The 23,362-nt window shown below is 41.3% G+C and overlaps 1 protein-coding gene across 1 annotated transcript; it reads right to left on the bottom strand.

Moving 5' to 3' along the window:
* Window positions 1-415: 415 nt before the first annotated feature.
* cand1 (cullin-associated and neddylation-dissociated 1) lies at window positions 416-21,429 on the bottom strand. The gene is made up of 15 exons (XM_083528093.1): window positions 20,995-21,429; window positions 15,453-15,596; window positions 13,175-13,329; window positions 12,960-13,083; window positions 11,332-11,588; window positions 9,205-9,310; window positions 8,290-8,435; window positions 6,787-7,079; window positions 6,514-6,655; window positions 3,664-5,157; window positions 3,234-3,329; window positions 2,962-3,131; window positions 2,705-2,869; window positions 1,647-1,754; window positions 416-1,535 (listed from the first exon to the last, which is right to left on the bottom strand). Exons 1-15 carry the CDS (start codon window positions 21,060-21,062, stop codon window positions 1,311-1,313), a joined length of 3,693 nt encoding a protein of 1,230 aa, XP_083384219.1. The 5' UTR covers window positions 21,063-21,429; the 3' UTR covers window positions 416-1,310.
* Window positions 21,430-23,362: the final 1,933 nt, after the last annotated feature.

The following is a 23,362-nucleotide window of genomic DNA, read 5'->3' as shown; positions in this document are numbered from 1 at the left end:
ATCAGAATGCAAAGGATTATGTTATGTGGGAACAAATGTATCATGCTGAAGGCAAATTATTGATTCCTCACTGCTCCTCTGGGTATCACTGATTGCAAAAACAAGGCAAAGATATTAATCAGATGACTTCGGTGTCATGTCTTTAATCTCAGGGAGCAAACAATTACCTTACACCTTAGCCTAGTAGACTGTGAGATTTATATTCTGGCAATCAGGGAACCGAGCCAACATTTATCACCTGTAACAGTAAAATATACAATTCGCTGTGATAAAAATGAAGAAAAGTGAGGAAACCGATATGAAACAGGAATCCAAGTTCAGTAACCAACCTGGAAAATCTGAAACGCACACAGATGCAATGTGAGAGTTCACGGTGAATGTATGCTGAGACACAACCCTGCAGATAATCACACGATACTCTTCACTAATATTTTTATTCACGTGTGTGAAACTTGTCCATACAGAGCAGTTATTTCTCATAGCAACGTTGATTCGGATTTCACTTCTGTATGTTGCCGCCAAACAAAACTGTCAGAAAATCTTACACACAGGGTGTATTTAGGTGAATGGATGTCTAATACATGCTGTTTACACCATGTAAATCTGCAGATGGTGGGAATGTTAAACTGATATTCAGGTTCAGGGAAAGGGGTGAATAAAGCAGTATTCACTCACCCAATAGAATCCTCCGACCACGCCATCTTTTTCTTTAATTCGAATATTTCTAAAGAGTACATCTCTCCCAGAGCCCACCGACATGTCAACCAGCAATTTAGACAATGTGATGAGACAAAGAGATGACATTTAAATTGTACAAAAACACCCATTAAAACTGGTCTGGTAAGAAAAGAAAAAAATGGTAACAAACAAGATGGTCCTTAGATCAGACGGACTGACTTATCGCTAGCATGTACCCCTGTCAATCCGATAGCGTCTACAATGATGAATAGGGAAAAAAATTCAAAATTCCCAAATCGGTAACGCAAGTAAGCTCAGTCTGTCTCTATGATGTCTGTCCAAGTCCCTCAACTCAGCAAGAATCAAAGAAAAAAACTAAACAATGAATGAACAATTTCTGTTGGGGGAAAAAAAAAGTATGAATGTGGTGATAAGCTTCGATGCTTAAGACAGTGAATCTCTTCCTTTTTGAAAATTATTTAAGCCATTTCTTCTTTTTAAGCTTTTCAATATTTATTTTTTTTTTCATCCTATAATTGTTGATTCAGTGCAATGCATGGAACAATAAAAGGGTCCCCCGGGATTGTTGCAGCGGTTTGTTTGCGAGCGACGGATTTGAGTGTGCCAGATGCTTAACTGGTGTCCATGGACTCCATGTTGGCCGACGACGAGTCCCTTTGGATACTGTCGAAGATGGCTGCGAGCTCAGGATTGGAGCTGATCTGTGACTGAAACTCACTCATCAGGGGGCTCTTCTCTGCCTCAGGGATGGTGAGCAGAGCCGCCACTGCCCGCATGGCTGACCGCTTCAGCTCATCCTGCTTTTCAAACTCCTGCTTTACAGAGTTTGCCTTTACCTAAGGGAGACAAAAGTGGAACCATAAATAAAGTTTAAATTAGCATTCGGCTACTGCACATGGACTACTTTGTGTGGCTTTTTTTTCCCCTAGAGAACTGCGTTTATTTACCTTTGTAGTACATGTGGCTCTAAGAGGCTCTACCAGTCTGTCCAGCCTCTGCAGTACAGCACTGGGACACAGTGAAGAGAGACGGGCCAGCATCAGGAATGTCAGCATCTAAAAGTTAAGAAAAATGGTAAAAATTCAAGATGTGTGTGTGCTGTAAACCAATAAACTGACACAATTACCGTTGTATATAAATCTGTTAAATGCTGCAAATATCTGTATCAGAATTGAAACTATTAGTGGTTGTGGTCTAAATCAGAAGGAAAATCCTGAAAGTAAAAATGCCAGGTTTTGCCTGGGGATCCATGAAATTCCAGAGCAACACAGGAGCTTTGAGGATGGATTTGGACTGTACTTAATGTCAAAGGTCTGCTACAACGGCTCAGGACCACAAGTTGCATTTAATCACATATCACGGCACACCTCAACAATGACGAACTGTAACAAAAGGACATTTGGTGCCCCCCAAATCTGAATGGGGTCCCTCTTGAGTCCCTCTCATGGTTTCTTCCTTAGGACATTTTAGGAAGTTTTTCCTTGCCAGAGTCCTCACTGGCCCACTCATTAGAGCAAAACATGGACATTCTTTATTACTGCTTTGTCTCTGTAAAGCAGCTTTTGAAACAAAGTCCATTGTTAAACGTGCTATACAAATAAAAATGAAATGAATACATCTAGTTCGTTCTAATGCCTAATTTAAAACACGCTGAGCAGAAACAGCAAGTTATAGAAGTTAACAGTTATGCCCTTCGGAAAACAAAAATCTGTTGCTCAAACATTTTTTGCTGCATCACATTGGATCCTGATGCATATCTCTATGTCAACAAGACATCCCGTGAACCTGAAAAGCTTTCTCTCTCTTTTTCTTTATTGATGCATAGAGTGTATATCTCTAGACCACATGCTCTTTATCTACAATATGCCATAGAGACTTTGATATGACAACAATTTTTTCCACAACTCTTTCATCTTCAGCATTTGACACACCGTCAGAATGGCAAAAAGCTTTCAGGTCATTAAAGATTCATAGTTTGATGCACTAATGAGAAATAATGGTCTACCTTGATATCGTAATGGTCTTTGAGTCCGTCCTCGACATGGTTGAGAAACTCAAAGATGTCAAGTCTGTCAAGGCAACTGTCTAGAAGAGTGTACATACACTCGAAAGCAGCCTTCCGGATGTCCAGCCCATCATCCACCGTGTGCTTGAATGGACCCATTTCAACCTAACGCACACACACAACAAAATCTCAATGAGCTCTGAAAGAACAGTGACACAGATGTTGTAATAAATGAGAAGAATAGAAGTTACACCTGCCTCTCTAATCAGCTCTTTGCGCACTTTGGTCTCATTGTATAAGTGAGGAAGAACAGTGTCCAGGAGGTCTCGGATAAGCGAGGGCTTATTATGGGCTGCAGAGTTGAATGTTACAAGAGCCACTCTTCGTACATTAAGATCAGGGTCTTCCAATGTTTTCAGGAAATCGCCTAAAATTAAAAAATAAGAAAAAAAAACCCAGCAAAAAGAAATAGTTAATTTTTGTAAGAGTTGTAGGAGGGGAAAATATAGTCTGAAAGTGAAAAGCTTACCTATGCAGTTTTTCAGTAAGGGATCAATTGTCTGTGGGTGGTCTGAAATTGTAAACTTGACAGCAGTTACGACTGAGCTTCTGGCATAAGACGACCCTGGAAGGCAAAAAAAAAAGGGAGCAGAAAAAAAAAAAAAAAAAAAAGAAAGTGTCTCATTAAATTGTGTTGCACTGAAATAAGTAATCAGACTCTGGTATAATCATCCTGCTATTGTCCTGCTGTAGTGCTACTAGGATGTCTAACAGTGCTGCTTTTGATTTCTAATGACTCCCATACGTTCCATCCCCTTTGATTTTTATGACCAGCCCCTAATTTTTAGACTTAAATCTAGTACCTGACACTAGGAGACCATGAGCTAATCAGCTGCGTTTAACGATGGAAAGACATCTATCGCTTAGCACTAAAATAATATCTCAAGTGTAATACTAACCTGATAACAGATAGCCTTTTAGCCTTGGCAACAGCGTCTCAGGGTCTATAAGTGTGAGCTTGCCCAGGCATTCTGCCACCACGTTGCGGGTGCCCTCCTCTGTACACTCGCAATGTTTGAGCAGCAGAGTCCACACGCTCTCCACGTACGGCTTGAGACCACCTACTGATGCAGAGCTGATGATCTCCTTGAGTGAGTGAAGCAGCAAGTACTGGCGCTTGGGTTGGCCTGAGATCTCCTGCAGCACGAAGGGCAGGTACTCAGGCAGGTTGCCCACACTGATGCTGCCAAGAGCGTAGGAGGCAGCTGATTTCACTTCTTCGCTGGCAGAGGAGAAGGCGTCCAGGATGACCGTTTTAAGTTCAGGTTGGCCACTCAGGTCCACATAGTGGCCCACTTCACCCAGGGAGAGCAGGGCCAGCAGGCGGATGGAGTCAGTAGAGCGCGAGTTCTTGACATCCTGGATAAACTGGCCGACAACGGCAGGGCCCTCTTTGGGGCAGGCACGGGTGAGGGCCGCCACACACTTGGCGATGGAGTAGTATGACTGCTTGTGGGTAAGCGAGGTGCTCTGTGCATACACAGGGCTCGTCAGCATGCGCAGCAGGTCCATGTAGCCCAGGCTGGCCGTGCCAGTGCCCACAAGAGCTTGAAAAAACTCTAGCATGGCACCAAGCGCGCCGCCCTGCAGCAGTGGTGAGCGCACCAGCGCAATGAGCTCCGGGAGGATGGAACCACTGATCTTGGCAAGAGAGTCTGGGTGCACGCGAGCGAGTGTGGTCAGGAAGCTGATGGCCATCTGTGAGACATGCATGTCACTCTCACTGATGAGCGGTGGCAGCTCATCGAGCACAGCATCAATCATGGCTGGTGTCACACTGTCACTGTAGTTCTTAACCAGTATGTCCAGGGCTGCCAAAGTGCTCAACTTCAGTGCTCGCTGGTTCTTGCGCAGAAACGAGGCCAGGATTGGAACTGCATCGGCTAGGATGGGACGTAGGTCGATCTTCAGTGGTGAGCCAGCAATCAACGTCAGAGCTTTGACCGTAGTCAGTCTGGTAATCTCGTTCCTTAGCCGCTCCAGAAAGATGCAGAGCGTGCCTGGGAGGTCAGAACCCAGACTGTCACCAAGGTTACAGATGATCTGGCCCATGCAAGAGATGGCACGCTCTTTGACCTCCTGATCGATGTCCGCTGCCTTGAGACGTTTGATGGTGCAGGCGAAGAGGTCACTAATGTAAGGAGACGCATCAAACGCATCCGACTGGTCGAGGGGCCGGATCACCCGCACCAGCTGCTGGGTGACTAGCAAGGCTTCTGAGGTGATCTTGTAAAAGGGATCGCCCACGCAAGCCACTACAGGGGGCACCAAGGCCTGAACATGGGGGTGGAAGACTTGAGGCTGGTGATTGCACAGAATCACATATAAACAGGACAGTGCATCAATCTTCAGATTAGAGGAGCTTGATTTGTCATTTAGAGAGAAGATGATTCCTAAAATAAAGAAAGAAAAAAAAGGTAACAGGCTTTTACACAGCATAAGTAACAGATCACCCCGCAACTGTTTAATCTACCCTGGTATGTAGAATTCTCATGAGATACTCTCCTGGGTTTTTTTTTCCCCCTCATACATTTCACAGAACATGTAAACATGAACTCAATAAAGCTGATTAAACTTTCCGTACACTCAAAATCCAGTATATTATGGCCACATACGCCTATCAGGCATAACATTATGACCACCTGTCTAATATTGTGTTGCTACCCCTTTTGCAAAACAGTCCAGACCCTCTGAGAATTACATTTTTCAGCAATTGTTAGTCTGTTGGATCGAACAACGCGGGTCCGGATTCGCTCCCCAAGTGCATCAATGGCCACCCACGACCCAGTCACCTGTTCATCACTGTTCCTTCCTTGGAGCAGTTTTGACAGATACTGAACACTGCAGACCGGGAACACGCCCACAAGAGCTGCAGTTTTGGAGATAGCCATCACAATTCGGTCCTTGTCAAACTCGCTCAAATCCTTACGCTTGCCTCATCAACATTGAGAACAAAATGTTCCCTTGCTGCCTAATATATCCCACCCACTAACAGGTGCAATGATGAAGAGAGAATCAGCGTTATTCACTTCACCTGTCAATGTTATAATCGGTGTATATTTATATACTTATCTTATCTGCCAACTTTCTAGCAGCAGTTCAATTTAGATGAGTTTGGGCTGTGAAATCCAATAGGATTTTCTGCTCACTATCATGGGTACTACTTACAATAGACTGTTCCTGTTAGCTTACACCATTCTGGTCATACTCTTCTCATCAGTATGGAGTTTCAAGCTGCAGACCCTCCAAACACAGGCTTTTCATACCATTCTGTTTAAATTCTAGACAGTTTTGTGTGAAAATCCTAGGGGATCAGCGGTTTTTGAAATTCTCAAACCAGTCTTTGTCTCAAACAATAATACCATGGTTAAAGATGCAGAGATCACACCTTCCCCAATTCTGATGTTCGATATGAACATAACCAGGAGCTTCTGAAAGTTTTTTTTGCTTTGGCTAATTAGACAATCATAATAGAGCAGATGTACCTAATAAAGTGGTTGTGTGGGTGGATATATAGATATATATATATATACACACACACACACACACACACACACACACACACACACACACACACACACACACACACACACACACACACACACACACACACACACACACACACACACACACACACACACACACACACACACACACACACACACACACAGCTTTCCAGCACTTTGTACCTGTGCATATAGAAAACATTCAAGGCACTGTAAAATATAGAGAATGCCAGAGGCACATACCTGGGATGAGCACAGGGACGTGCTGAGTCAGAGCCCCAGGGAGCACATTTACCAGCTCGGTCAGCATGTTGAAGCAGCACTGCCTGGTCTTTACACTCTTCTCCTTCATTTGCTTATGCAGGGCTTTCACGATCATGGGCACCTACAGAAACATACAAAAGTTGCTTACAACCTCGAGATTTAAAGAAAAGGCGATATGTTTTGCTTATGAAACATGAATGTTGTCATGTGAAAATGCGGTATGTACAGCACGGCTGCGTGTGCTTGTTCCACCTGGCTCTGGAGCATTGTGAGTGGAGTCTCGCCTTGTTCCATAGCGTCAGGGTCACACAGCCAGCTCTGGGCTGGCCGTGTTTGTTTGAGCAGGGACAGGTAGGCGTGGAATACGTCAGCCTTTACGTTCTCCTCACGTTCCTTAAAGCGGGCGATAAGTGCTGGGGAGACTGTACGGTAGAACTCGGGCAGCATCTCGTGCCGGGTGCTCACCACGGCGTCCAGGCATTTAGCTGCCGCTCGCCGCACCTTCCAACTCATGTCGTCGTCGTCGCTATATTCATCATCACTTCCTGCAACAGTTGAGGGATGAAGTTGGTTATGTGTAGATGAATAAAAAGTCACAGCAGTAGTGCTACATTTTAGAGGTCGACCGATCAATCGGTTTTGCCAATTAATCGGCACACAAAAACATACTGAGAGTTTTTCCAGCTTCCTGACCTCTGTTATTACAAAAACACCCTCTAGAGGTGAATCACTGATGCCCTGTGCTGTTTGTTTTAAAATGAGACTAGATCATTTTTATTAATTATAAAAATTTATTTAATTATATTAACAAATACTAATTATATATATATATATATATATATATATATATATATATATATATATATATATATATATATATATATATATATAACATACATATATATATATATATATATATATATATAACATACATACACAATTTTTTTTTGCACATTTTCATGATTAAGATTTTTATATTAAGTTAAATAAAAATTAAATAAAGGTAATAAAGTATTATTTTACACAGTGTGTATGTTTGTTTTTTAATTATCCAGTATCCATTTTAATTGATCAAGTTGATTAATCGTTAATTGGCAAGTACGTTCCAACCTAGCTATTAATAAAATAAACTCGGACCTCCAAAACATTTACAAGATCAGTTTTAATTGGATAAATATGCTACATTTCGTCTACCATTAGTTTGTTTGCTCTACATCCCTTTACCAAACCATATTATACAAAACATGCTCATCCCAGGCTCTTAAAAAGAGACCAATCAGCCCTCAATGATCATCTTTTCCCAACAACTGCAGAAGTGAGTGATACCGTTAAGGGTTCAGGGACACACTATTTAGTCAGTGGTCCATACTGACAATTTCATATGCAAATGAAAAAAGACCAGTATTTAATCTAGTCATGTGCTCATGACCTCATCTGATATCACTGTCAAAATACAGTCTTGCACACCACTCATACCCCGGGAATGAGAGGAGAGACAGAGTACTTATGCGAGAGATATGCATTGCATTCAGGAAGAGTCATAGCCTTAAGTCGAGTCGATATGCAGAAGAGATTTCCATTCAAGAAGCTTTTACAGACAGCTATACTGGTTATAGGTTACTGGTTTCCCAATCTTACAGGAAACTAAAGAGTTTTGGTACCACAAAACTCAAGACACACTGAGGTCTTTAACCACCAGGCAGAGGCTTTATATAGAGACGTGAGCAGGTTTAATTCTTTATCCAGTCATAATACCTTGGTAGTCTTCATCAACACCGTCAGCATCCATTGCATTCTCATCTTCGTCCTCATCATCATAGTTGTAGTTGGGGTCGTAGGTTAAGTACTTGAGGCAGATGTTGATGACTGTTGGGACATGGGGGTAAACCTCTTTTGGACACCTAGTTACAGAAGCAGATAATGTGTTACTGGATGAACCACAGGTCTGAAAACTGTTCGCAATTAAAGCACATGCCCAGTGAGGTTACAGTAGGATGTGTTCTCTTCCCAGTCTGCAAGCTTATCTTGAAAAAACACAAGCAGATAATCCTCTCTACATATCGCTCAGCTCTGCAGCTGAGGAAATACAGCGTGTTTAAACCCACAGAAAGCACATTTATTGAAAGTACGAAAAGAAAAATGCTGTAAAGAAAATAAATAAATAAAGGAGTGGGTGGCTGAAATTCATTCCCCCCCCCACTGGAAGCCACTATAATAATGTGATGAGGAGATAAGGAGATGAGGTGACTGTGAATAAGCAAGAACGAGAAATCTCTGACATTCATAAGATTGAATCCACGGCATCAGCCTTCACCGTGTCTACGCTCCCGTCATAGTTTATATGGAGAGCAAAGCAAAATAATTCACCTTACGTTTCACATGATTTGCATAAACTTGTCAAAATGTAGCTCGTTCCTGCTTACGCCCATCACCGGCTTGAAATAGAGCGATCAGGACAGGATGAAGACTATGATGAGACAAAATCTTCGCCTCTCTGGGAATTTGAGGATTCCCTTATTTTTGACAGCTTTCAAGCATTCAACTCACTAATTCTCTCTTATGTTGGCCTTTAGATAACCAGGTGATGAAAACACAGCTGTATAAGGCTTATGCTTGAAAGATAAACTTGCTAATGCATTTGAGATTTGCACCAGTTCTGCAATTACAAACCTCCTGACGAAGGACTCGAAGGCTTGTATGCAGTATTCCCTCAGTTCATCATCATCAATGTTACAGAACTTCACCACTAATGGAATGATCTTCTCCAAGTACTCGCCTGTAGAGGATACAAACAGAACAGTTAGCGTTCATCTATCTATTATGTACGTGTCGGCTAATCTTTAAAGCAACAGCTGGAGAGAACCGAATTTAAAAGAATAAAAAAAAATGAAAAAAAGATAAGCAATAAAGCAACTTCAGCTTGATAAAGGATTCTCTTTTTAGCCCTGTTGAATAAAAGATGTCAAATGCAAAACTTAATTAAAACTAGTAGCAGGGGAAAGAACTACAAAATTGCTTTGAATGCACTTGACTGAAGCAATCTTGCACATCTTAATCGCTGCTGTCTTCGTCTCATCAAACGGAGCTGGTAATTGGCCGATGGCTGAACACGCCTGCTAGCAAAGCTTCGTGCTTCATTTCACCTGCGCAGCCCTTGGTGCGTCACAGCGGCGTGACATCGGCACAGTGACAAGGTGACAGGAAATAACTGTGTGACTGCAGATCACCTCATCGCCTGTCACCCACCAACATTCGAGGAACTTGTGCAGCCTACAGGGAGTTTTGCTCCTCAAAACACCCTCCCCTTCCTTTCCAGTTCTTCAAGTGTAGCACAGAGACTCTCAGATCTCTGAAGCATAGCTAGGTGGTCAGCAGATTTTCTCGATTTTGTAAAAAGTACTGGGAATCACATTCCAGTAACAAAAGTGTTGGATTTATTTTTAGCTTTTGGTAGTTATCAGAATCGCAAGATTTTTAATGGGTTTAATATAACGCTAAGAACATAAAGCGTGTTAGAAATCTCAGAACTGCATACAAATTGGGGCCCTCTAAATCTAAATATCTAGAAATGTGTTTGTTCCATCTAATCTACAAATGTGCAAAAGGAACAATTGGAACGACAGCAAATTTACAAACAACTAAACCAGAACATATCGCCGCCACATACAGCTCTGTAAATAAATATATTCTCAATACAATATCTATGTATCTCTCTCTATGCTAGAGCTGAAATGATTCCTAAAGTAATCTGAATATAAAAAAGCATTGCAGTCTATTTTACTACACATGGAGCACCATGTTTCCCTACAGACCATTATAACTGACACACAACCTGCTCAACTCTGGACCACCCTGGAGTATCTTTTATAAACAAGGCTGAAAATGTGCGTATGACACTTTCCACGCAGAGGTTGTTTGCTCGATCTTTGTCACCAATTCCCCTTCTTGCCTTCTGTGTTTTCACGTTGTGCGTATGCAATCATGACCTTTGCGTGGAAAGTGGCATTCGCACATTTTCAGCCACGTTTTGTTTGTACGCCATGTTGGTAAATGAGACCCCTGGACAGGTAACACAGAAGACGCTGCAGTATGAAAAATGGAGGAACGGAGAGAACACGGTGAGGGGCAAGGAGAAGATTCAAGCTAAAGAACACAACAGAAACTTTCCATAGTTTGTGATCATTTCAAACTAAAACAAAGAAAATTTATTATATTTTTTTTATTTATGATTTTTTTGTATTTATATATTGGCATTTTGATGTAATCAAATGAACTAAATGGGTTTAGTTTTTACAGATTGCAATTTCAGCAATAAAAATTTTAATTTTTCTAAAAAGGAAACAAATGACTTCATTTTAAGATACCCGTCTAATTTTCTCTTGTATAGCTTTTTAATAAAGAAAAAGCACTTCTTATGTGATTACTCGATTAATCGATAGACTAACGGGTAGAATACTCGATTACTGTAATAATCATAAGCTGCAGCCCTAAACTATGTACTTTGTTGATTTTGAGCGCAGATTCAACAAAAATAACACAAATGTGTCCAAAATCCGAACATGACCTCACAAGCTTGAACAGATTCTAGATGTGTGAGGATTAGTATCATTTTGATTATAAGATCATAATGGATTATTAGGCTACGTGTAAATATGGCTAGTAAACTGATCATGAATGCAATTGTGCGTATCAGATAACCACTTATTACAATTTTATCTGGTTTATGTGCAGAATACAAGTAATGAATAAAAAATAAAAAATAAAAACCCTCCCTGTAGACAAACATCGTTTTCTTACCAATTCTGTGGCCGGCTTGTCGGCTGATGGCGGCGATGCATTGGATATAAGTGCGAGTGGTGGACATCGAGTCGTTGCGCGAGAGCTCAGACAGTAAGTGCTCAATGAGGTCTACGAAGACGAGGTTCCCACAGCTCATGACCAGGTGACCCAGAGCTATAATGGTCCTCTTCCTCACAGCCAGCCGAGGACTGGTCAACTGGGGCAGCATGCAGCTCAAGATGGAAGGGTGGAAATTCACCAACAGGCCTCCTTGTCTACATAAAAACGCCAGAAATCATTGACAACATACTGAAAACAGTTTAAAAGCAATTTGGACAATTTTAAACACTAAATATTATCAATAAAACTTTACTCAAAAATAAATACTAACAGAGTATTACGTACAGAATGTACAATTTTACCACAATCGAAGAGTTTGTGTCTGGGCATGCACACAGCTCTAAATAGGGAGCCTCGGGATGTCAATGTTCACAGCAATTCTTCTAAAGGCTGTTTGCCTCTTCTTAAACTTATTCAAATTTTATAACACCATTTTATAAAATCCATTCCACAACACATATTTAACATATCTGAAGAGAATGTAAAGTTTGTAAACATTCATCATTCATTCATTCATTCATTCATTCATTTTCTTCCGCTTATCCGTAATTCGGGTCGCGGGGGCAGCAGTCTAAGCAGGCCCCCGCCTTCGACTGCTGCCCAATCCTCACAGCACCGTCCCTTACGGTCCCTCCTGCAGGTGGTGAGCCCACGGGAAGGCGGCCCCACGTCACTCCGACGTCACGGACCTTGATATTTCCCTCGTAAGGGACCCCCGGAGCATAGAGGGTTAAGGGCCTTGCTCAAGGGCCCAAGAGTGGCAGCTTGGCGATACCGGGGCTTGAACCCCAGACCTTCCGATCTGCAACCCAGCGCCTTAACCGCTGGAGCCACCACTCCCCAATTTGTAAACATTTATGGATAAATCAGAGATTCTTTGGAGCTAAATAATAAAGAATAATGTTTTATCCGAACTTTCGAGCCACTCGATTTTTCGCGAGTTACTCTCAGTCCGGTTCCAAATGAAAAGTCGTGAACTATTGAGGTCGCGAGTATCGAGGTTCCACTGTGTATCGATTCACAATTCGGCCCGGAACATTACAAACAATTAGTGGGCCATTCAGAGCCATACTTAATATCTGACCGTATAATACAATTATATCTGCTCTGCGTTTCTCCCTGGCAAAACTAGAAATGGCCCACATGGTCAATTTGAATTAGAGTTGTACTTTTTTTCCCCCCAACAGCATGAGACACACCATGTAGTACTGATCAAAGCGCACTGTGACTAGTAAAGTCCAAAGGAACAGGACCTTGGATTAACTTTGATCAGCCGTTGGCTTAAATAACTTATCCCAGCCTAGATCTAATGAGTGTCCGTCTCTCCTTATTTGGTATCCCTTCTCACTTTTAAGAACAAAAAATGCTGAATCTGCAGAAAGTGTTCTATAACCAACAGGGCTGCTAGAAACACAGAAGACCAACAGTATATGAACCAGGTGTGAATTAAAATAAGGACAACGAAATGACGTTCTCAAATCTCCAGAAGCAGCCATCCGTCTCCCATCAGGAGTGTATGAGCGTACCTGCACAGCATGTCAGCCATGATATCCAGAGCTTCAAGCTGCACTGACACATCCTCCTGCTTGGCAATGGCACTTGTGAGCCGACCTGTAATTTTTTTACAAACACTGGCAGCAAGGGCAGAGCCTAGAGACCAGAAAGAAAGTGTCAATTTGTCTGTGCTTTTAAAACACACTTTTCTGATAACAGAAAGACTCAGTGGTCTGGAGAAGATTACCGCTAGATGCTGGTGGAAGCTCCCCGATCACCGTTTTCAGTCCAATGCTGGAAATGTCTCGAAGCTGCTCTTTATCAGACAGCATGTTCGTGCACAACGTGTCCACGATCGTCTCTACCTGGTACTCCTTTACTTTGCTGACGAGTGGTCCCAAACTACAACACAAATCACCATCATTTTAACGACAACCTATAAACAGACTTAATAAGAACAAAGGTTTATGCCTGTGCCTATTTCCCAGTGACAGATAGTTTTTTTCCTTCTCTTTATATTTAACAAAGACTTTATGAGTGTGACTCGGTACCGGATGAGGATACAGCTCAAAAAGTCCTCCAAGGCCCAAGTAATTTACGAGTGCATTATAAAAAGTGAAAAGTGCAATCGCTCAGTCCTATCATTGTTCATTATTCAATTCAGGACAAAACACAGACTGGGCTTTTCATTTGTATTAATAGTCAGTTGGTGGACAAGTAAATTAAACAACCACAGAAAGAAAATATATCCTACTTCTTAAAGCAGACGTTTATATCCGGTGTGCACGACTTTTATGTATAATTTGGCTGACATTAAAATTATGTACGTTTCTGTGTATATTTAAGGGCCACTTGGTAACGATGAATTACATATCACTCATTTACATCTCTCTAAATATAAGTTGATGAAGATCTTCAGTCTACACAAAGCTCACACTACAAAAGCAGCATTTGTCAGTGCTTTTAGCCCTGCAGCACGTGGCAACAGTGGGGCATTAAACTCGAAGACACTTTGAATTGAAAAATATTGCCCATCTATTACAATACATTTACAGATCACTAATAAATGAAAGGTTGCCCTAAATCTCATATTAAATAATAAGTTAAAACTTATAACCAACCCCTATTAAGCTCAGTGTCTGTTGTAAATATGTGTTTCATTTATCATTTGTAAACATGTAACTTTTTCGGTTGTAATTATAGCTGCTGCTGCTATCAATTATTTTAGTAATCGGGTACGCCAACAATTATTCCATAGATTAATCAAGTAATGGGATCAGACGTATTTTTGTAAACGAATTAGAAGTATTCAGATAAGAAATCGTTTGTTTTTCTTTTTACATTCTTATGGCATACAAGAATATCGGTGGAAACTAAACCCATTTAGTGCATTTAATTTAAGCATTACATCAAAATACAATTACAGTGCATTCAAAAAGTCCCTCCGCAGTGGCCGCATTTAGTGGGGTTTGGCAAAATATTCGTTTAATTTAATGAAACTTAATTATTCTCACTTGTATTTATTTATTAAATCTCGCACAGTATCTCGATCTGGTTTTCTTGTCTTTGGAAAATCTGCTTGAAATTTTTCCATGCATTTATGTGCTCCACTACCTGCTCATGGCCACGAGCCATTTAATAAATAAAAATATAAAAGTCCATTTCAATTTGCGTTAAAAACACTAACCGATCTGTATTGTGTTTTCTTTATGTCTCAGTTTGAAATGATCCCAAACTTTGGAAACTTTTTGCCGTTTTCTTATGCCTGAATCATCTTTTTCATTCTGCTGCGTCTGCTGTGTTACCTGTCCAGAGCGCTCGAGAGTTTAGCGCGAGGTGCGTCAGTAATAATGGTCCATGGGAAACACGGTGCTCGGTGGTTAGTTAAATGGACTAAACGAAGCATTAATTTGCCTGGATACATTTTTGTAATCGAATTACTCCAGGAATCGTTACAGCCCTGGTTGTAATATTTCTGTGGTCTTACAAATATGAGACATGAATACAAATCATTTATTTAATTGTTTTTTTATTTATATCAGCAGCAAAGTTCATCTAGTTGATTAGCAATGTAATATTTGGCAGGCAGCAGATTTATAAAACTAGCATGCAATTAATCCCACCCCAATGACAATCCCTGCATTTAGAAATACTCATTTAATACAAACTGAGAGTGTACAGAGTACTGCGATTTTTCTTGGGATTAATATGTAAATGCAAGGCAAATTTTCTCTGATGCTTAGGCTCTAAACCACTCTGCTCTGTCAATCATCACATTTTACACAGCGGTAATCTGAAGGAGCTGTGCTTTCACTGGCAGCCTAAATACTCAAAACCAAAATAATTTAATAATTAATTAAAAAAACAGTCACAGTGAGGACATGCCTGCCAACCTACACTGCATTCCCTATACTTGGTGTTGCAGCAATAGTACCTGCAAACCCTTAGATAAGTGTGATAACCCAGTTATATACAAAGCCGTCTTTATGTATTTCTTTGTTGCATTAGCATGACCCTGTACGTACCATTTCACCGCCAGGTTTTGTACTTCTCCGTTTTTGTCTTCTAGAAGTTTGAGGATCATCTTGACCACTTTCCTCTCGCTGTCATCATCCAGCTTGATGGAATCCTTCTGCAGCTCGGACATCAAGTCATTTGTGGCCATGAATCTGTAATAACACAATATATTCTGATTAAGTTGGAAACAGACCCCCTGTGTATATACACAACAAAAAAATATATGATTGGGCTCAAGTACAAAATACATGAACAGCTTATTAACTACTGCAGTTTTTATCTTTAGACAGAAACATCAACTGCATTTCAATCTGGATTCCTCTGTAAATTTCACTTTTTCCATTCTGCAGGAGATTTCAATTGCTCAGCAAAACACCTTGGCCTTCTTTACTATATTAGAAATGTTTTCAAAGCAAACTTTACCAGCCTGAGTTATTTATTCAACCTTCAGAATCATACACACGTTTTACAGTACTCTTCTGTATGTTAACCAAAGTGGTCTTTTACACAAATCATATGCAGCACGGAGCATTTTTCCCTCGAGTTCTGTTTCAAATTTTTGGGATGAATTTATGCCCAGTTTGCAGTGCCTGCCCAAAATTTAAACAGCAGCTGGACTACATTTTTTAGATGAAATAGATATCCTACTGAAACCATATGCAAAAATCAAACTTGATAAAATGTCCAACTTGCACAGAGCACAGGGCTGATGTTCGTGCTAAACTGGCAAACAATACGGTGGCATGCATAAGTTTTCCCCCATTCAACTTGAACTGAGATGTAATCTGAATTATGTGCTCAATAATTACACGAATTGCAACTATACACAGCAGCAATGCATGAATATAATACTGACACACAGTTACATGTTAGATTTACTAAACCTGGTCAGAAATAAACAAAAAACAATTGCTCAACATTCAGGAGAGCTGAAATCAAGGTGACCCATTGGTGATCAGGCTTTAGCCTCATTAAGATATTAGGTGAAATGCAACATATTAGCTGACAAAAGGAAACTAATGGTACTGTATGCAGAGTTTACAGCTGTTTTGTGGGTCAAACCCAAGCAGTGGATTGGTGGGTGTAGAATCTGAGGGGGGAACCAGGTGTGGTCTACATCTTACGCTTGATGTATGACAAAATATTTTGGCCAAATGTGCAGAAATATGAAAAGAAAAAGAAAATTCCTTGGATGTGCCCTTACAGAAAGGTCCTGTGAAGTACTACATCTATGCCTCCAGATCTACTAAGGAGAAAAACTGGGTTGAAATAAAGATTGGGTCACAGGAAATGTCCTTATATGGCGTGACTGTGTGGGGCAAAAAAACCCTGTTATAATGTGTTGCTCAGTATGAACCACTCTACATGCAGTATATAGCTCACACTCAATTCTCTAAAGGGAAAAGATGAACACATGCGCTGCCCAATACAAGCAAAGCAGCCAGGTATTTTTCAACCACTGCATAACAGAGCAGTAATATATCTGCCCTCCTTCTGATACATGAGCATTTGGCAGGGAATTGAGAAGGAACACGGAGCACAAAGCGCTCACACACACACACAACTTTTCCATCATCACAATTCATTCCAAATACTCGAACATTGTAAATCAAACATCTACCTAACAGGTACGGTCAATGGTTTCATATACAGGGGTCCACCGGAAATCACGGAGGTTACGTTCTACGTTCCGCGAGTTCCGAAAATCCGAATTTTTAACGCACCCCCTATAGCACCTTAGTGAATTCATCTAGACATTGTCACTTTAATACAACAATGTGTTTGAAAGATTTATGAAATTTGTCATTGAAAACGTAGTTTAAAATGTTATTCCCAACGTTCCTGAACATTCGGGCGGATTCCCGCGAATTTTAAGATAATCCTCTACTTGCTGTTAGTTGGGTTCCAAATGAGAACCCGCAAATTTTCTGAGCCATGAATTATCGGGGGTTGACTCTTCTCTATAATCTTGTCTGAAAAGGCATACATCCTGTCCATTTCAAAGCCACACCTAAAAACTTGGCAGAATATCTAAATACTAGTGAAAGAGCTTTCTGATTCGGCAGGAACATAAAAATTAATGATAGCTCATATAACCCTCTGGTTTTTTTGTTTTTGTTTTTTTTTTACTTGTTAATGCCACTATACCCATAGTTTTAGCTCAGAGAAAAGATTTTATTGATGGCTGCTGGCTGTAGTAACATCATCAGTCTCCGACACTGCAAACTGGCAACACTGGCATTATGAACTTGGCAGAAAGACAACCAGATGCCGCATCTGCACAGGTAATACCGAAGAGCTGATTTAAAACACATTTGCCTCTCGTCGTGCAAGTCAGCATTTGGTAAACTCATCCTAACCTAGTTTGAGGATAAAACCAGAGTGGATTAGCTTTTAGGCGTGAACATCAAAACTGCTGTGTCTGAGCTGCATAACTGAGGGGGGGGTTGGGGAGAACATCATCCAAACTGATCCACATGCTTCAGTCTGCCTGTGAACAGCTGCTCTGGCAAAGGTTTGACAGGAAGCAATTTTTAAAGAGCTAAAGACAGGATGAATAATGCATAGGGGTCCAATCAACTGCAGGGTAAATGAACGTCTGCACAAGGAAACAAAATGGTGAGAAGACAAACCTTTCAATGGGGTAATTTTATGCTAAAATTAGAAATCAGAGCACACAACAGATGTGAGGTGTTTTACACACCTTTGAGAAATGGAATAAATGATAATGTGACACTAATAGCAACAGAGAAGCATTAGAACCCTTTTACTGCTGGAGGCAAAGCAGGACACATACAACATGGTCAGGCGTGTAAGGGTGTTGTTATATTATTCAAACTAGGGAATGTCTCTCATTTTCAACTTTGGTCAAGTTAAAGGACGGATATTCTGTAAACCACGAGTATTACGCTCGAGTTAATAAACCGCTAGATGGAAATAACGTCTTGTATTGACGTATCATTTCCTACAGTAATTATCCCTCATCTTATCGCCATTACACGTGTTTGAATGACGAGAACGAATTAAAAAATGTCTAAAAATCAGATCAGTAGCCCAACTTGTATCACTGCTGTATAATCTGACACTTGGTGAAAACTGATACTTGGAGGTTACACTAATTCTGGCGATCGGTACAGATAACAGAATGTTATATTTAGCACACTAGTAAAAGGACACACAAATGACGATTCTTTAAATGCAGCGCCTGATGTCTGTTGACCAGCGTGGCAGAGTGACAGAAACAATGATCCTGGCACAAAAAAAAGGGCTCAGTGTGCAAACCTGAGGAACCCGAAGTGCACCTACAGTAGTGCAGTTTTAATAAAGTTGTATTTTATAGGAAATGGTTTCTCCCTTTTGTCCCGTGAGCTTCGTATCTGACCACCTGCTCCATCCTGCATGAGAGAAACAACCACCTGCTCCTGAGACTTCACAGTGCTCTCTGCATCCAAATATTCCACACACGTGGACTTTTCTCTTTCAGATTCTCACTCTGCCTTCCTAAGCTTTAATATTTAGATGCTGGCACCTCGATCAGTGTGCTGGTTATCTGAATACGAAGAATGTACTAGAGTCTTGCACACGTTTGTATAATGTATTTTGATTCACAATTGAAATTATTACTTCTGTCTGATCTCCACGTTTAATTTTTCAATAATATTCTGCCAACATAACACCACAAGAGCTCAGACATCTGTTTAATGTTAAGGAGAAACATGTTTCCAGTTTATAACCATCATCAAAACATCAGCATTGCTGAACATAATCAAATAAAACAGCTCTATGCTTTTTGAAGCAGTCTGGCATACGCCTGTGCTATTGCACATTCTTTCAGCCACCTTTCCTTACAGCGACTCTTATACAGCACTACCATTATATACACTAACATGCATACTGTTACTGCAATTTCAGTCTCGTGCAGAAAACAGAGTCGCACAAACACGAACAAGCCCTCGGTATAATAACAGTAACGCAGCGCCCTAGGGAAAACGTCTAACACACAAAGAGAAGGAATCTGGAGTCACTAGTGGGTAAAAGAGGACAAGACAGCATGCTATTATACTATATCTGTAGCTGTCTCAATCCTAAATTAAACTCTCATTGGAAAACTTTAGTCTACGCAGATGTTTCGCTCTGATGCCATTTAGCAATACCAGGTGGCATTCGAACACCACTGATGTCTATTCACAACCAAAGAATACTTTCACGATGTGGAAATCGGTCTGGAAAAGCAACAGGAAAACTGCACAGTTCTCAATTTTTAAGATAGAGAAACATCGCTCCTGAAAAAGATTCACTATACAGACAAAAGCGTGCAAATCTGAACGTCGCACCTATATGGACATCATATTCTAGATTTAATGCCCTCTTTGCTGCTTGATAATAACCTCTGTTCTTCCAGGAAGGCGTTCCACTAGAGTTTGGAGCTCGGCTGAGATCTGTGATCGTTCGGCTACAGGAACATTAGTCAGGTCAGGCTGTGAGATCACAATCATTTAGCAATTCCAGGTTACAGTCAAACTCCACTGATGTTTATTTACAACCAAAGAAAGCTTTCATTATGTGGAAATTGGTCTGGAAAAGCAACAGGAGAACTAAAGAGTCCTGTGCAGGAGACTCGACTACTTATTTTCTAATTCTATATCATATCTTCACGGAGGTGGTTTGTGCACAATGACATTGTCATGCTTGAACCTGTCCAGGCTTCAGAGAAAGTCTAGATATTTTGTGCTCTTGGTGCTTTTAAAAGGAAAACCACATACAGGGGTGAAGTTTGGGTGTTCACATGCCTTTGCTCATACCGGTTAGACAAACATGTCCTATTACGTTTTTGCACCACTGTCGTGTTTAATGGTCGGTTAATACCGCGATATTGTAGCCTCTGTTATCATACCGTACCAGCCCTAGTGCATGACAGTCGTGCAGGGATTCCCAAACGTAACTTTATCAAACTAATTCAAAGCGAAAATCTATACATTAATGTAGTTAATACACATTTAACATAAACTCGTGTTTGTAGATTTACATTAATAACAAAATAAAAAGGTGTACACAAGTGCCGAGAAACACAAAACTAGCCAGCTAAGCGAACAGTGACAAACCACAGAATAGAGCCAGCGCTTTCCAATGCACCACTAATAATTATATTAATAACAATAATAATAAATAATGCACGGTATTATTAATGTACAACTTGGTTTATAGGTTGTAAGGAGAGGACCTGCTCCTGACCAAGAGTTAGGCGTTAGCGCTGTAGTTAGCTGTCTTAGCTTCTCATACCCGGTAAAGAATACAGAAACTGCCCGGGTAAAAAACCCAAACACGCAAAGTCACAGTATGGCAGAGCCGCTACCATGCTAAAATGCTAAGCTAACGCTAGCTAACCACCGTAACAAAACAGCGAGTGATCCGCGGCCTAGCTAGCCGACTTGTGCAGCGCTGCTAGCTGTAGCAGCTCAGCTCAGCCCATCTAACCGATCCGAGTTTCAGACTCAGCGACTGGGCGTCATCCCTCCTCCTGTCCTGTGCGCCATGAAGTGCAGCTCGCACCTGAAATCCTTGTCGCTGGAAGTCATCTTCTCCAGCAGGTTGGAGATGTGGTACGAGGCGCTCGCCATTTTCGCTCCGCTTCTCTGTGTGACACAGCTCCGCTCGCAACCACTTGTAAGGGTCTAGGCCGCTTTATTCGCGTCCCGCTTTTAGGTGAAGTAAACAGGCCGGTTCTCCGCGATTCCCGCTGCGTTTGCTCGGCGATGATCAGCGGTTCTACACACTCCAGGAGACACGCATGTCTTTACTGCTGATTGGGGCTTTGAATGAAGGTCCCGCTCGGCCGTGCAGGAGAGGGAGGAGCCGCGGTGTCACAGTAGCGCCGCTACACCGGGGTCAAAGGTGAAGGAACGTTTGGTGGGCGGGGCTTCGCTTTGATTGACACAGCGATTTGTCGTCGAGATGGTGGGATGGAAGCAGTTCCCGGAAATGGACTATCAGTCAGAACTGTGTTCCGTTTCATGGAGACCAGATTGTTTCGAAAAACAATCAGTAAAAAAGACGACAGAGTTACAACCTATACAGATTTACCATAATAATAAATGTACATATTGACTTTTCTTGTTATTCACCAACCTGTTGTAAAGGTGCTAATTAGGTAATGTCTATTCAACTTGACAAAACACACACACACACACACACACACGGAAGAAATCAAAGTTACACAAAAGACTATTGCACAGTGAGCATTAGTGTGTGTAATTTCTTTTTAATAGTGTTTTGGCCTGGTCCTTAGCATTCTGGAAGTGTGTGTGTGTGTGTGTGTGTGTGTGTGTGTGTGTGTGTGTGTGTGTGTGTGTGTGTGTGTGTGTGTGTGTGTGTGTGTGAAAATATGTTAAACATGAGTGTGTACAAAATCCTGATTTTCTGGCTAGTAGTGATGCCATGATATAGCTTTGGCATGACCTAATGGAGAAAGGGAGAATGGGGACAGATACATATCTCTTTATAAAGCTAAAGAGGTGATTAGTACAGATATAATCCAATCTGGATCCAAATTTTAAAAATCTACTGATCCAGCATCAAGATGTTAGTGCTCATGAAGTAGAGGGGGAATGATTTGCTAACAACATGGCTAAAGCATCTGTAAGGTGCACACAGGTGGACTATATTCTATGCACGAGATGCAACTGTAGAGATTAAAGACTGTATAGTGTGGGGAGGGGACAGTGTAGCTAGACAACATCAGATTGTGGTCTGAAGGATGGCCCTGGGATTGAGTAAGAAGAGGAGGAGAGTGAAGACTGAAAGAAGAATAAGATAGTGGAAACTGAAGGAGGAAGACTTTACTGTGAGATTCAGGGAAGAGGTCAGACAGGGGCTCAATGGTGGTGAGGAGGCGCTAGATGTTTGGGAAACTACTGCAGAAGTGATATGGGAGACATCTAGAAAGAAACTTGGTGTGACATCTAAAAATAGAAAGGAAGATAAATAGACGTGGTGGTGGAATGAGGAAGTGCAGGAAAGCAATAAGGAGAAAGAGGTTGGCAAAACAGAATTGGGATTGACAGATTGATGAGAAAAGTAGACGGGAGTACAAGGAGATGCAGCAGCAGATGAAGAGGAATGTGGAAAAAGCCAAGGATAAGGCATATGAGGAGTTGTATGAGAAGTTGGAAACTAAGGAAGGAGAAAAGGATTTGTACCGATTGGCCAGGCAGAGGGACTGAGCTGGGAAAAATGTGCTGCAAGTTAGAGCAATAAAGGAAGAACCGGTAGAAGCATGGAGATGTATAGGTGAGATGGCAGTGGAGTTCTTAACAAAATTGTTTAACAGGATTTTGGAAGGTGAGAGGATGCCTAAGGAATGGAGAAGGAGTATGCTGGTACCGATCTTTAAGAACAAGGGAGGTGTGCAGACCTGCAGTAACTACAGGGGAATTAAGTTGATCAGTCACACCATGAAGTTATGAGAAAGAGTAGTGGAAGCCAGGCTGATGGAAGAGGTGACCATCTATGAGCATAGTGGTGATAGAAGAGTATCTGTGAGAGTAAAAGTTTATAGGACTGTGGTGAGACCTACGATGTTGTATGGTTTAGAGACAGTGGCATTGTAGATGGGTTGAAAGAGGCAGATGTAGAGGACAGGGGTTATGGAGACAGATGATCCGCTGTGGTGACCCCTAATGGGAGAAGCCGAAAGAAGAAGACATGGTGTTGAAGTATGGAAAAGAAGCCATGTTGGTTCAATAGGCTTATTGACTGCTTGCACAAGGCAGAAGTGGTAGCTCAGTGGGTTTGGTGTTGGTTTACCGATCAGCAGGTCACCACAAGGTTTAGGGTTCCAACCCTGACATCGCCAAGGTAAAATTTGTATTTCTCTTTTGAAATCTAATAGTTTGTTTACTTTGTGACCTTGAACTGTAAA

This window comes from Silurus aristotelis (genome assembly GCF_946808225.1).
Source record: "Silurus aristotelis genome assembly, chromosome: 24".
NCBI lineage: Eukaryota > Metazoa > Chordata > Actinopteri > Siluriformes > Siluridae > Silurus > Silurus aristotelis.
This window is presented reverse-complemented; position numbering and strand designations above follow the sequence as displayed.